Here is a 13,886-nt window from a genome sequence, read left to right as displayed (position 1 = left end):
AGCTTCTAGGTAAAGAAAACCACTCTACTGATGCAGGCTGTAACTTTCTCTGCTAGGTACAGTCTTAGAGCTGCTTAGAGTACTAAGAAATTAAATTATTTGTCCAGGGTTACTTAAGAAGCTGTGTTGGAGTTGGAGCTAGAAACCAGGTCTTTCTGAATGAGGCCAATTCTCTAGTCATTTTGCTTTCAATACTTCTCAATAGAATGTAATAGAATACATGTAATAGAATGTAATAGAATACATTATTGCTTCCAAGAATTGGTACTAAACTGATACAAAGTGAAATAAACAGAATAATTATACAGTAACCATATCAATAAAGGAAAAAAAAATTATGAGCCTTAAGAACTCTGACCAATTCAACTACCAATCATGATTACAAAAGTCAGAAGATGAAGCACAGTACCCAATGCTAGACGGAGATCATGGACTCTAGATGCTTTTTTGACCAGGGACATCATGTAGCATTGTTTCACTTGAGTAGGTTTACTTGTCAAAAGGTTGTTTTTAATAGATGGAGGGTGAATGAGATGCATTTTTGACCAGGGACATTATGTAGCATTGTTTCACTTGAGTATGTTTACTTGTCAAAAGGTTGTTTTTAATGGAGGGAGGGTGAATGGGAAGGTAAATGATGACACTATTTAAGAAGAGACAAAAGAGATTAGAGCATTTAAAAACACATGGAAGAGACCACAAGCAATTATTTTATCTATTGGGTAGATGGAAAGGGAGAGTGGGTTAGGTTACAAATGGCTTTGAATGCCAGAGGATTTTTTATTTGATCTTGAAGGGATTGGGAACCATTAAAATTTATTGAGTTAGGGGTAGGGAGAGATGTGTGTGAGAAACAATTACTTCTCTCTTGTATTAATAACTAATTATTCAATCAGAACCAAGGTTTCCCCCCCTTTCAACTTCTTCATCCAGAAATCAAGTGGTGTGGGAAATCTCTCCCTCTCAAAGATTTACCCAGGCCAAGATCTAATCAGACAGTAAAAGAAATTCTAAGTTTAGGCTAATGGGTGCATTCCTACTAATTGTTTTTACTTAGACAGGTCTGGCAAAGTGTCGATTCTCCGTTTTGTCAGACAGGTGATATGGAAATAGACAAGTATCTTTGACTAAGATTTGAGTGAACCAAGTCATGTACCCTAAGACCCTCATTGTAATACTTATTTTCTCATTGATTGTTAATCAATCAGAGATGATTGCCTCCCTCAGGAACACCTAATTTTCCAAGAGCATATAAACTGTGAACCTACCACCATGAGTGGTCTTTCGTCTAAGAGAGGCAGCTAAATGACCACTATCTTTTTTTTTTTTGGCAGGGCAATTGGGGTTGAGTGACTTGCCCAAGGTCACACAGCTAGTACATGTGTCAAGTGTCTGAGGCCGGATTTGAACTCAGGTCCTCCTGACTCCAGGGCCAATGCTCTACTCACTGTGCCACCTAGCTGCCCCGACCACCATCTTTTTAATAAATATGCTGGCATTATTAACAAAACGATTAAATTACTCAGAAATTATGTCTCTCAAACTTTTTTAAATGCCATATGTGTGACTTGGTTGGACCTTTGCTTTAGGAAAATCATTTTGGTAACTGAATGGAGCATGAACTGGAGTGGGGAAAAAGGTGTGGCACTAGCAGGCTATTGCAGTGGGTCAGGCCTGAGAAGATGAGGGCCTGTACTTGGGCAGTGGTGGCAGTATTAAGAGATAAGGGGGCATATCTGAAAGATGTTGCAAAGGCAAAATCAACAGTCCTTAGCAACAGATTGGATATGGAGTGAAAGTGAGGAGTCAAGAATGACACCTAGGTTATATACTCTCTATAAATCAATCAATAAAGTAGTAAGCTCCTACCATGTTTTTGACACGGCGATGGGGATACAAATAAAAAAAATTGAAACGGAATGCAGGCATACAAAATGGTAGCTGGATTGATCAAGAAAGGCTGCATAGAGGTATCACTTGAGGTGAGCTTTGATAGAAGCTAGAAGAGTCTAAGCTGCACAGAGGGAATGTAGGTAGTGGGTTCCCAGGCATAATGCAAAGGCATGAGATGGGAATGTCCTTGAGACCAGTAACTAGGACAATCTGGTTGGATTGTGTGAGAGGGAGTAATGTAGGAATCAAGGAGAAACCCTAAATTAGATCTGGAGTAAAAGATGGTTTCAAGGAATTGTATTGCAGGAAGAGAAAACAAGCTAGTTACATGGTAAGAAAGAGGCACTTTTAGGAGGAAGAATGATAGGAAGGCCTCCAACACTGATGGACCTTACCTCTGGGAAGTCTTCTGGGAAGATATGGACAAGAGTCACAGGGAGTGCACAGACATGGATGCGTTTTAATCCACATTATTGGAAGAAACTTCCCAGGCAATGGGTTAACAGAGCCATTTGAGTATTTAAGACCAAGTGTTTGTCCTGCGGGTGGAGCCAAGATGATGGCTGGAAAGCAGGGACTTGCTTAAGCTCCCCCACCAGGTCCCTCCAGACACTTATAAAAATGGCTCTGAACAAATTCTAGGACTGCAGAACCCATAAAATAGCAAAAGGAAGCAGGGCTCCAGCCCAGGACTGCCTGGATGGTCACTGGGAAGGGTCTATTGCATGGAGCTGGGACCCAGAGCAGAACAGAGCCCAGCATGGGCTGCGCCAGGACCAACCAGAATGGGAGCCAGGTGTAACAGGCCTTAGGGCCCTGAATCATTGAGCTGTGGCAGTTACCAGACTTCTCAACCGACAAACGCCAAAGACAACAGAGAAGGTTAGTGGGAAAAGCTTCTGGACCAGAGTGAAAGGAGTTTGCGGTTGGCCACAGTCTTGGGGTGTTGGCCACCGTCTTGGGGGGTGGCAGAGGTGGTGCACCTCTGAGGCTGCTTCCAGAGCTACAGCTGCAGTTGCCTCCAGGTCCAGGCCCACCTGGTGGGAGGAGTTAAGTGGCAGATTACAGCGGGAGTACAAAGCCTGCTTTGCCCTGCCTGGATCTGGGCCGCAATCCTGGTTGGCGGTTCTTGGGGGAGAAGGAGCACTGGTGTGGCAGAGCTTGCTGTGTAGAAGTAGCTCTGAAAATAGCAGCCCAGCCCCTCAAGCTGGGATAAAGTACTCTCTACTCTACAAGTAGTCTTACCCCGACAAAAAACTCAGGGGTCAAGTAGTTGGCTGGGAACATGAACAGGCAGCAAAAACGGTCTCAGATTCAGACTCAGACTTTGGAATCTTTTGTTTGGTGACAAAGAAGACCAAAATATACAGCCAGAAGAAGTCAACAAAGTCAAAGAGCCTACAACAAAAGCCTCCAAAAAAAAATATGAATTGGTCTCAAGCCACGGAAGAGCTCAAAAAGGATTTGGAAAAGCAAGTAAGAGAAGTAGAGGAAAAATCGGGAAGAGAAATGAGAGTGATGTGAGAAAACCATGAAAAACAAATCAATGATTTGCTAAAAGAGACCCAAAAAAATACTGAAGAAAATAACATCTTAAAAAATAGACTAACTCAAATGGCAAAAGAGCTCCAAAAAGCCAACGAGGAGAAGAATGCCTTGAAAGGTAGGATGAGGCAAATGGAAAAGGAGGTCCAAAAAACCACTGAAGAAAATACTACCTTAAACATTAGACTGGAGAAAGTGGAAGCTAGGGAATTTAGGAGAAATCAAGATATTATAAAACAGAACCAAAGGAATGAAAAAAAATGGAAGACAATGTGAAATATCTCATTGGAAAAACCACTGACCTGGAAAATAGATCCAGGAGAGAGAATTTAAAATTATTAGACTACCTGAAAGCCATGATCAAAAAAAAGAGCCTAGATATCATCTTTCAAGAAATTATCAAGAACTGCTCTGATACTCTAGAGCCAGAGGGTAAAAGAGAAATTGAAAGAATCCACCAATCACCTCCTGAAAAAGATCCCAAAAAGAAAACTCCTAGGAATATTGTCACCAAATTCCAGAGCTCCCAGATCAAGGAGAAAGTATAATAAGCAGCCAGAGAGAAGCAATTTGAGTATTGTGGAAAGATAATCAGGATAACACAAGATCTAGCAGCTTCTACATTAAGGGATCAAAGGGCTTGGAATATGATATTCTAGAGGTCAATGGAGCTAGGATTAAAACCAAGAATCACCTACCCAGCAAAACTGAGTATCATGCTCCAAGGCAAAATATGGACTTTTAAAAACATAGAGTACCTTCAAGCTTTCTCAGTGAAAAGACCAGAGCTGAATAGAAAATCTGACTTTCAAACACAAGAATCAAGGGAAGCATGAAAAAGTAAACAAGAAAGAGAAATCATAAGGGACTTACTAAAGTTTAACTGTTTTGTTTACATTCCTTCGTGGAAAGGTGATGTGTGTAATTCATGAGACCTCAGTATTAGGGTAGCTGAAGGGTGTATATATATATATATATATATATATATATATATATATATATATACACATATATACACATACATACATATATATATATATACATATATACACATACATACATATATATATATACACACACATACATATATACATAGACAGAAGGCTCAGGGTGAGTTGAATATGAAGAGATGATATCTAAAAAATATAAAATTAAGGGATGAGAGAGAAATATATTGAGAGAGGGAGAAAGGGAGAGATAGTGTTGTACCAGAAGCGAGCGAGACACACCACAGAGTATAAGTTTTAAGTGGAGAATTTATTAGCCGGCGGCCATCGGGGTACGGCACCACAAATCAATGGCAAATGTGTTGGGGTGATGGCTTGGCTTATATAGGATATGGGGGTACAGAGTAAGGGGGAAGAGGAACAAAGGTCCTGGCTGATCAAAAGATTCAGTCACGTTATCGTACTAGTGGGATAATCTCATTTACATTCCTTGGTGGAGTCACAGAGTCCCAGGGATATCTCCCAGGAAGGGTCTGTCAAGTTATCTCTCAGTGGGATGGTCCTATCTATTGACATTCCAGGAAGGAACCAAGGAGTCTCAGGGATATCTGCTAGACAGGATCTGCCAGGTTATCTCTCAGTGGGATGGTCCTATCTATTGACATTCCAGGAAGGAGTCACCGGATCCTAGGGGGCTTGTTAAATGCCAAAGATATCTAAGTCCATTCTTTCTGGGGGGTACTTGTCAATAGCTAGGGGTTTCTCAGGGGTTCCTAATTTCTCCTGTATTACATTTCCCACCTTTTCTATGGAGGAGCTTTCAAACCTTTGAAAGAGGCCCTAGTCTGAGGCGTCTAAAGTCTGGGGCACCAAGATAGGAACAGTATTTATATGAGAACGAATAAGTTTTGAGATATAGGAAAGTAAACATGGACCTACAGCTACGGCCAGTATCAATAGAATGAGGGGGCCAGCCAAAGCACCAATCAGGGTGTTGAGCCAGGGAGAGGCACTGAAAAAAGATTGGTACCAATTCTCTCCATTCTCCCTCTCCTGCTGCCTCCTCCGCAGTCCTTCCCTGACCAAAGAAAGACTTTCTCAAATGACTCCCAAATTGTTAGCATAGAAACAGCAAGCTTCTTCCAGGGCAGCACATAAGCCTCCCTGCTTCATAAGAAGAAGGTCCAGACCCCTTCTGTTCTGGAGGACCATTTCAGCCAGAGAATCGACCTGCCGTTCCAACTGGGCAACGGATTTTTCGATGTGAGTGATATCCAGATCGACTTGAGCACTCAATTCACGATAACTGCTGTCACTTCGAATGAGGGCTGCAGCGCCTACCGCTGTTGAGCCAGCCAACCCCAATCCCACTAGTAAGGGGATGAGGATGGGCACAGCTCGCTGAGACCTCCCTGTATGTACTAGCTTGGAGTGCGAGGAGAAGAACTCTCTACCTTCCAAGCCGGTCATGAGAGAGAATCTTGGTAGAATTGCAACCAAAACACAGAGGGGGTCCTCCTGTGTTAGCAGTATCGAGGCACGGGCACACCAGGTCAGGCCATCCTTGCAGGCCAACCAGGAACCGGGTGGGGCCATGAACCAGTATGAGTCAGATTCGGGATTAGTCATCTCTATGGTTCTGGAGCAGAATCTATGGAGGGGATTTGAGAGAGATGTGGAAGAAGTGGTTAAGCAGGTGCCTGTCCCCTGCAAATCACCCAGCGTAAGCCTAGGCTGATCCCAGGTGCATTGGTCAGCAGTAGAGGTTTTCCCAATGGCCTCTTGCAGAGCATAACCCATAAAGAATGGGGGTTGGGGGTCTATGCAGACCCAGCAATCTTGAGCAAGGTTATGATTTGTTATGTTCACAAGCCGATGGGTTGATTCTAGGAGACGGAAAAGATGTAAGTTCTGATTGGGGGAATGGATGGGCGGCGGGTACAGGACAGAGACTGGTGCTCCTGAGCCTACTGGCATCTCGGGAGGCTTTGGGACATTTGGGACATCTGGGTCACCTGGGACATCTGGGGGTACCGGGATATTTGGGACACCTGGGAGCTGTGGACTTAGACCTTTGAGGACTGATTCTAGAGGTCCTATAGGGGATGATAGTACAGGAGGGGCCTTATCTCCACTGCTCACAGTGAGAGTCATCCTATCTCCTAGTTCAAATCTCCCATTCTTACCCTTTCCCCAATTGAACTGAAAGAGGGCTAAGGTCCGGGAAACTTGTGTTCCCCAGATAGGGTCTGAGGGATTTTGAATAATGATATTAAGGTCAATTCCATTTGTTTGGATGCGAAACAATGGATCTGGACCCCCCTTACTTCCCGCCCGTTCACATAGGGATCCCTTAGGGTCAGTTGAGACACAGTCACAAGTACAGAGAGCCGGGCAACCTGAATCAGTGCAGAGTAAAAAAACCCACCACTGCCGGGGATCCTTTAGATCTGGGAAACAAAGTGTTGAGGGGGAGAAAGATGCGGCTGGAATTGCTAAAAGTCCAAGATTGTCCTTTTTGTATGGTGACCACCCAGTCCAGGTCGATTTTTGGGGCATGGGGGTTTCGGGGAGAAACATAAGGGTAGAGCAGGAAAATCAGGATGAGGAGCGAGACAGTCTTATCTTTAGTGGATCTCCAAGGGACTCCGCTTTCCATTTCTCAGGCGGGGCTGCTTTGACTCGACTGTGGTGAAGCCAGGCAGAGATGTTATCAACCTTGATGGCGGTGGGTGTGGTGAGAATTACAGTACGTGGCCCTTTCCACTTCGGGGCAAGATCTGTAGCGTATACTTCTTGACAAAAACAGTATTGCCTGGTTGAAATTTATGCACAGGGTTGAAGGTTGGGATGGGCAGCGCGTCTCGCACCTGCTTGTGGAGTGAGTTCTGGGTTTCTTGGAGACCCTGAAGGAACTTAATAATAGAGGAGTTAGTTGCTTCTGCTATCAAGTCTTCTCTTACAGCAGGTAAAATGGGAGGCGGCCTCCCGTAAAGAATTTCAAAGGGGGACAAACCCAGTTTGTTTGGGGTGCATCTCACCGGAGGAGAGCAAGAGGAAGCAATGTTACCCAGTTTTCACCCGTTTCCAAACAAAGTTTTGTAAGGCACTCTTTTAATGTACGATTCATTCTTTCTACCTGGCCTGAACTCTGAGGCCTATATACACAATGTAGTTTCCAGTCTATTCCCAATGCCTTAGATATACCTTGGGAAATTTTAGCAGTAAATGAGGGGCCATTATCAGAACCAATCCTAAAAGGCAATCCGAATCGGGGTAAGATTTCATTCAGGATCTTCTTCACTACGGTTTGGGCAGTCTCATTTCTAGTGGGGAAGGCTTCCGCCCAACCTGTGAAAGTGTCTATAAAGACTAAGAGGTATTTATATCCTGCTGCAGGTGGCTTAACTTCCGTATAATCTACCTCCCAGGCCTCCCCTGGTGCACAGCCCTTAACTCGTGCTCCTAATGGGGCCTTTTTGCCTTGTTTTGCATTTACTTGGACACTTACTGTGCACCAATCTACTGCATCTTGTATCAAATTTGTTATATTATGGATGTAATACCTCTCAAGTAGCTGGTGCATTTTCTTAGATCCCAGGTGAGTTGAGTCATGGACTTCTCTAATCAATTCCCTTGCTAAAGCTTTTGGAATAAAAATTTTGTCCTCTATGACCCACCATGATCCTTCCTTCACCTCTCCCTGTTGGATAGCGAAGGAATCATCCGAGGAGGAATAGACAGGACTGGGAGGGAGCGGGGTGGGCATCAAGGGGGCAATGAGGGAAGAAGTGGCCGAGAGCCGAGCAGCAGAATCAGCAGCTCGATTGCCCAGGGCCTCAGGGGAGTCACCAGTCTGGTGACCAGGACAATGGATAATAGCAAGCCGTGAAGGGAGTTGGAGAGCGTCAAGAAGGTCTAGAATTTCAGATTTGTTGCGGATTTCCCTACCAGCAGAAGTGAGCAAGCCCCGTTCTCGATACAAAGAAGCGTGGACATGGGCTGTAGCAAAAGCGTAGGGACTATCAGTGTAGATGTTAACAGATTTTCCCTCCGAAAGACGGAGGGCTTGGGTAAGAGCAATGAGTTCAGCCCTCTGGGCGGAGGATCCGGAGGGGAGGGGGCTTGACCAAAGAACATTGAGAGATGGAGAGGAAATGACAGCGGCTCCAGCATAGCGGACACCGTCTTTAACAAAACTACTTCCATCGGTAAAGAGTATCAAGTCTGGGTTCGAGAGAGGAACATCTGTCAAATCAGGACGAGCAGATTGGACTTGGTCAAGAAGTTGATGACAATCATGGATAGGGACAGACAGATCAGAGTCAGGTAGCAGGGTAGCCGGGTTAAGGGCTCCTGTATGAATAAAAGTCAAGCGAGGGTGGTCTAATAAGAGTGCTTGGTAGTGAGTGAGGCGAGAGTGGGAGAGCCAGCGATCTGGCGAGGAGCGGAGGAGGGTCTCAACCGAGTGTGGGGCTGAAATAGAGAGGTTTTGACCAAAGGACAACTTATCAGCCTCCTTGACTAAAAGAGCAGTAGCTGCTATAGCCCGGAGGCAGGGCGGCCATCCTGAGGCTACGGGATCATATGCCACAGGCCGCTTCCATGGTCCCAATGGCTGTGTTAAGACACCCTTGGCTATTCCCATTTTTTCCGTCACAAAGAGGTGGAAAGGCTTGTGGATATCAGGGAGTGCCAAGGCTGGTGCAGAGAGAAGGGCATGACGGAGGTTATCAAAAGCAGCTTGTTCAGCTTCCCCCCAAACAAGGGGCCCCTGCCCGGAGGAAGCAGAGTAAAGGGGTTTGGCCAGATCAGCAAACCCAAGAATCCACATCCTGCAGTATCCAACCACACCTAGAAATTCCCTCACCTGTTTCTTAGTAGATAGATAGTAGAATAGGGATAGCCAGTACTGCCCTTACCCGCTCAGGAGAGAGAGATCGCTGCCCCTCCCGTAGAATGTAGCCTAGATAAGAAACAGACTGGAGGCACAATTGTGCTTTCTTTGCAGACACACGATATCCCAAAGACTGCAGAAGGGACAGAAGGGCACGGGTAGAGGTCAGGCACTCATCATAAGAGCTAGAAGCCAACAGTATATCATCTACATATTGCAGGAGGGTACAAGAAGGATGTTCCAGACGGAAGGGTGCCAAATCATTATGAAGGGCTTCACTAAAAAGAGTAGGAGAATTCTTAAACCCTTGAGGCAACCGAGTCCAAGTAAGTTGTCCAGAATACGCCCCATCTGGGTCATGCCATTGAAATGCAAAGAGAGGCTGGCTAACGGGGGCTAAAGGAATAGAGAAAAAAGCGTCCTTCAGATCAAGGACAGTATACCAAACCTTATTTGGAGGAAGAAGGCTAAGTAAGGTGTATGGGTTGGAGACATCAGAGGGTAAGGTTTCTACCCGCTTGTTGACTTCCCTTAGGTCCTGGACAGGGCGGAAATCCTTGGAACGGGGCTTCCGTACAGGCAGCAGAGGAGTATTCCAAGAGGAAGAGCAGGGCACTAGGATCCCGTGGTCTTGGAGACGTCGGATGTGTGTAGAAATGCCTCGGTGTGCCTCCTGGGACATAGGGTACTGCCTAACAGCAATGGGAGCAGCTGAGGCAAGGAGCTGAACCACCACTGGGGGATGATGCGCAGCCAGGCCTGGGGGATTGGATTCAGACCAGACCTTGGGAAAGTCCTGTTGTAACAGAGAAAGCACGGGAGAGGGAGAGGAAAGGTGGGGAAGTGCCGCAGGGGTCACAGCAAGAAGGTACTCAGCCGAAAGCGGCAGAGTGATTTCAGTATTTAGAGACCCTTTGGGAACGTTTCCCTCAGGCAGGGCAAAGGTGAAAGTGGGGGATGGCGTAGAAAAAGAGATAGTAGCCCTGAGTTTATGGAGAAGGTCTCGTCCAAGAAGTGGGTATGGGCATTCAGGCATGACAAGGAAAGAATGGGTTACCGTTCCTGTGCCAAGGTCAACCACTCTATCAGTGGTCCAAGGGAAAAAGGCAGCTTGTCCTGTAGCTCCCTGGACAGACGTGGATCGGGTTGACAAGGGGCCTAATGGGGTCTTGAGCACAGAATGTGCGGCCCCTGAATCGACCAAAAAGTTAACTGGATGTCCCCCAACTAAAAGCTGAACTCGGGGTTCCTTAGAACCAGTGGGGGTGGAACCCGGACACCCCTAGGCTTGACCGGTCGTGACCAGCACTGAGGGTGAGTGAGCCCTCCCTCCTTTTCCTTGGAGACACTCGTTTTTCCAATGACCAAACTCCCTACAGTAAGCACACTGGTTCTTATTAAGGCAGCTGCGAGGAAGGGACTGATGCCCCCTTTTCCCGTTCCCGTTCAGCGACTGGAGGGCTGCTACCACAACTTTAGCACACTGCTTACTAGTCACATCTGTAGGGGTGTCTCTATTGTAAAAAGCCTTCTGAGCTATCTCCACTAACTGAGATATGACCATTCCCTCAAAACCCTCCTGTTTCTGGAGCTTTTTTCGGATGTCCGGGGCCGATTGGGTGGCAAATGCCACGTTAATAGCCCTTCTGTTTTCTGGGGCCTCTGGGTCAATGGGACTGTAGGTCCGGTAGGCCTCATATAACCTCTCCAAGAAGGCTCCAGGAGCCTCGTCGGGTCCTTGCCTGATTTCAGAGATTTTAGTAAGGTTTGTTGGTTTCCTTGCAGCTGATTTCATGCCCTGAAGCAGATACTTGTGGTAATTACTAAGGGAGTTAAGGTCCCAGTTAGGGGACCTGGCCGGGTCCCAGTTAGGGCGGGTAGAGGGAAAAGCTTCCTCGACCTCATCCTGGTGGTCCTCAGGGCGACCCCCGGTGGCTCCCAGTACAGCCTTCTTTGCTTCCCTTTTTATCCTATCCCTCTCTTCTGTCGTAAACAAGGCAGTAAGGAGTTGCTGACAGTCGTCCCAGGTGGGGCGATGGGTCTGAAAAACAGACTCGAGCAGGCTAATAAGGGCCTGGGGTTTTTCAGAGAAAGGAGGGTTCTGAGTTTTCCAATTGTAAATGTCACTTGATGAAAAAGGGACATATACCAAGGAAGAAGTCCCTTCTGGCCCGAGAGTCTGTCTGAGAGGGAGAATGGGGGTTGGGTCTGGGAGTTTGGTAGAGGGATTAGTAAAAGAGGCGGCCAAGGCATAGGGAACCCCTCCCCGGGTGCAAGATGGAGACAGAGTGGGGACCGGATCCAGGGCTGAGGTGTCGGAGAACTTGGAGGACTCCACATTATCGGGAAGGGGAGGGTAGAGTCCCTTTCTCGGGGACCTGTCAGGAACTGTGGGAGACGAAGGGGAAGGGCGATAGGGTGGCGGTCTGGAGGGGGAATCTTTCGCCAGGATTTGGGAAACTGCAGGGAGCTCAGAGGTACAGGCTAAGGGAGGCTCCATATCTTCCGGCGGCGCCTGGAAAACAGGAGCCTCAGGGCGTTTCTGGACCCCCTTAGGAGTTAGGGGTCGAGCAACCAATACTCTAATACCATTTTGAAAGGTACAGGTTTTCAACCAGGGAGGGGGACACGTGACTAGTTGCAACCATATATCAATATAAGGATACTGATCCGGGTGTCCTGGATCCCCTGTTATTACTCGGTGTACCGCCCCCACAACCCCTCTATCTAATGTTCCCTCCGGGGGCCATCCTACACCGAAGGTTGGCCACTCAAACCTACATAAAGTTGACAGTTTTCTCTTGGTCACTTTAACACCATACCCTGAATGAACAAATGCATCAAAATGGGATAGCATACAATCTAATGGAGTCTGAGGTTTAGAGGCTGATTTTCCCATTCTTATTCACTAAGACAAACAACAGGAAGACTGGCAGCAGATGGACAGGGAGGTAAACGCCAGATTCCGTATTTACAGGTAAACAGAGGTTATCAGCCTAAGAGTGAGCTTCCTGCAGTGATTCTACAATTTCAGGAGTTCTTTCTCTCACTCTTTCTTCTCTCACCCTCCTTCCCAAAATCAAACTAACCAGTTTCCAAACTTTCAATGATTTAATCCTAGAATTTGCCCGAATTTTAATCCTATTCTCTCCGTAATTTCCATGTTGGCCAGACGGGAATGAGTGAATCTTGCTGTCATCGGATTTGACCTGAGGAGGGAATACCATACACACTCAATTGGGTATCATACCCCACAGGAAAGAAGGAGGAAGAAGATAAAAAAAAGGGTGGGATGATAGAAGGGAGGGCAGATGGGGGAGGAGGTAATCAAAAACAAACACTTTCGAAAAGGGACAGGGTGAAGGGAGAAAATTGGATAAAGGGGGATAGGTTAGGAAGGAGCAAAATATAGTTAGTCTTTCACAACATGAGTATTGTGGAAGGGTTTTACATAATGATACGCATGTGGCCTATGTTGAGTTGCTTGACTTCTTAGGGAGGGTGGGTAGGAAGGGAAGAGGTGAGAGAATTTGGAACTCAAAGTTTTAAAAACAGATGTTCAAAAAAAAAGTTGTTTTTGCATGCAACTGGAAAATAAGATATACAGGCAATGGGGCATAGAAATCTATGTTTCCCTACAAGAAAGTAAGGGAAAAGGGCATTGGGGGGGAGTGGGGTGACAGAAGGAAGGGTGACTGGGGAACGGGGCAATCAGAATATATGCCATCTTGGAATGGGGGGGAGGGTAGAAATGGAGAGGAATTTTGTAATTCAAAATCTTGTGAAAATCAATGCTGAAAACTAAAAATATTAAATAAATAAAAAAATTTAAAAAAAAAGAGGCAAGTGCTCTACAGAGGATACAATGAAACATCAGATCCAACCATCTAGGCGTTCTCATGGGGGGTGGGGGTGGGATATGCAAAACATATGCAAAGTAAATACATGATAATTTCGCGGAATTGGCACTAACTACTGGGAAGGAGGAAGGAGAGGGGAAGGTCAGCCTAGACCTCGAATGAGTAGTATTTAAACAGAATTTGAAAGAAGCCTCTCTCCAAGAGTTGAACCGCCTCGTGAGCTGTGAAGAAAAATAAAACTACCCTTTCCCCGCCCCCCCCCCCCGCCAAAAAAAGGGGAGGGGGGAGAAAATGATTGTCCACTCGGTTGTAACCCAGTTATTGACCAATTTAGGCTGAACCCTAAAGAAGGGCACACTGATCCTTAACATAGTCCTACCACCCAAGTCCCGTTCTTCTGAGCAGACCTGTGGGATATTAATCTACATCCCCTGGCTTCCCACCTGCTCCTCGGCTCAATATTTTGGGTCACAAGGCTAGGCCCACCAACTTCCTCGTCAACTCCAGGCTCTGAACCAACTGTTATTGTTTTAGTGGGAGGTGTTAGTAGCGTTAGCGTCCCCAGGACATCCCACAACTGGACAACTGGATGACGCAATCACTACGCGACGCCCACCTACAGCATCCATTTTGGCCTCTGGAGATGTCCTCTGATTGGCTTTCATCCCTTCCCATAGCTCCTCTGGGGGAAATGCTGGGAGAGAGTTGGAAAGGGGGCAGAAAGAAAAAGTTTCTACGTAAAGG

General features: G+C 46.2%; 1 protein-coding gene across 1 annotated transcript; it reads right to left on the bottom strand.

Annotated features, from left to right (window-relative positions):
- Positions 1 to 5,962: 5,962 nt before the first annotated feature.
- Positions 5,963 to 13,874, bottom strand: LOC118842324. Its single transcript, XM_036749891.1, is given in 6 exon segments — positions 5,963 to 7,174; positions 7,177 to 7,425; positions 7,428 to 9,279; positions 9,281 to 10,509; positions 10,576 to 12,491; positions 13,586 to 13,874. Coding segments are annotated over 5 exon segments (5,127 nt in total). The 5' UTR covers positions 12,182 to 12,491; positions 13,586 to 13,874; the 3' UTR covers positions 5,963 to 6,983.
- Positions 13,875 to 13,886: the final 12 nt, after the last annotated feature.

This window comes from Trichosurus vulpecula, chromosome 3 (assembly GCF_011100635.1).
Source record: "Trichosurus vulpecula isolate mTriVul1 chromosome 3, mTriVul1.pri, whole genome shotgun sequence".
Classification (NCBI taxonomy): Eukaryota; Metazoa; Chordata; class Mammalia; order Diprotodontia; family Phalangeridae; genus Trichosurus; species Trichosurus vulpecula.
Note: the sequence above shows the minus strand (reverse complement) of the source record. Positions and strands in the feature narration are given on the sequence as shown.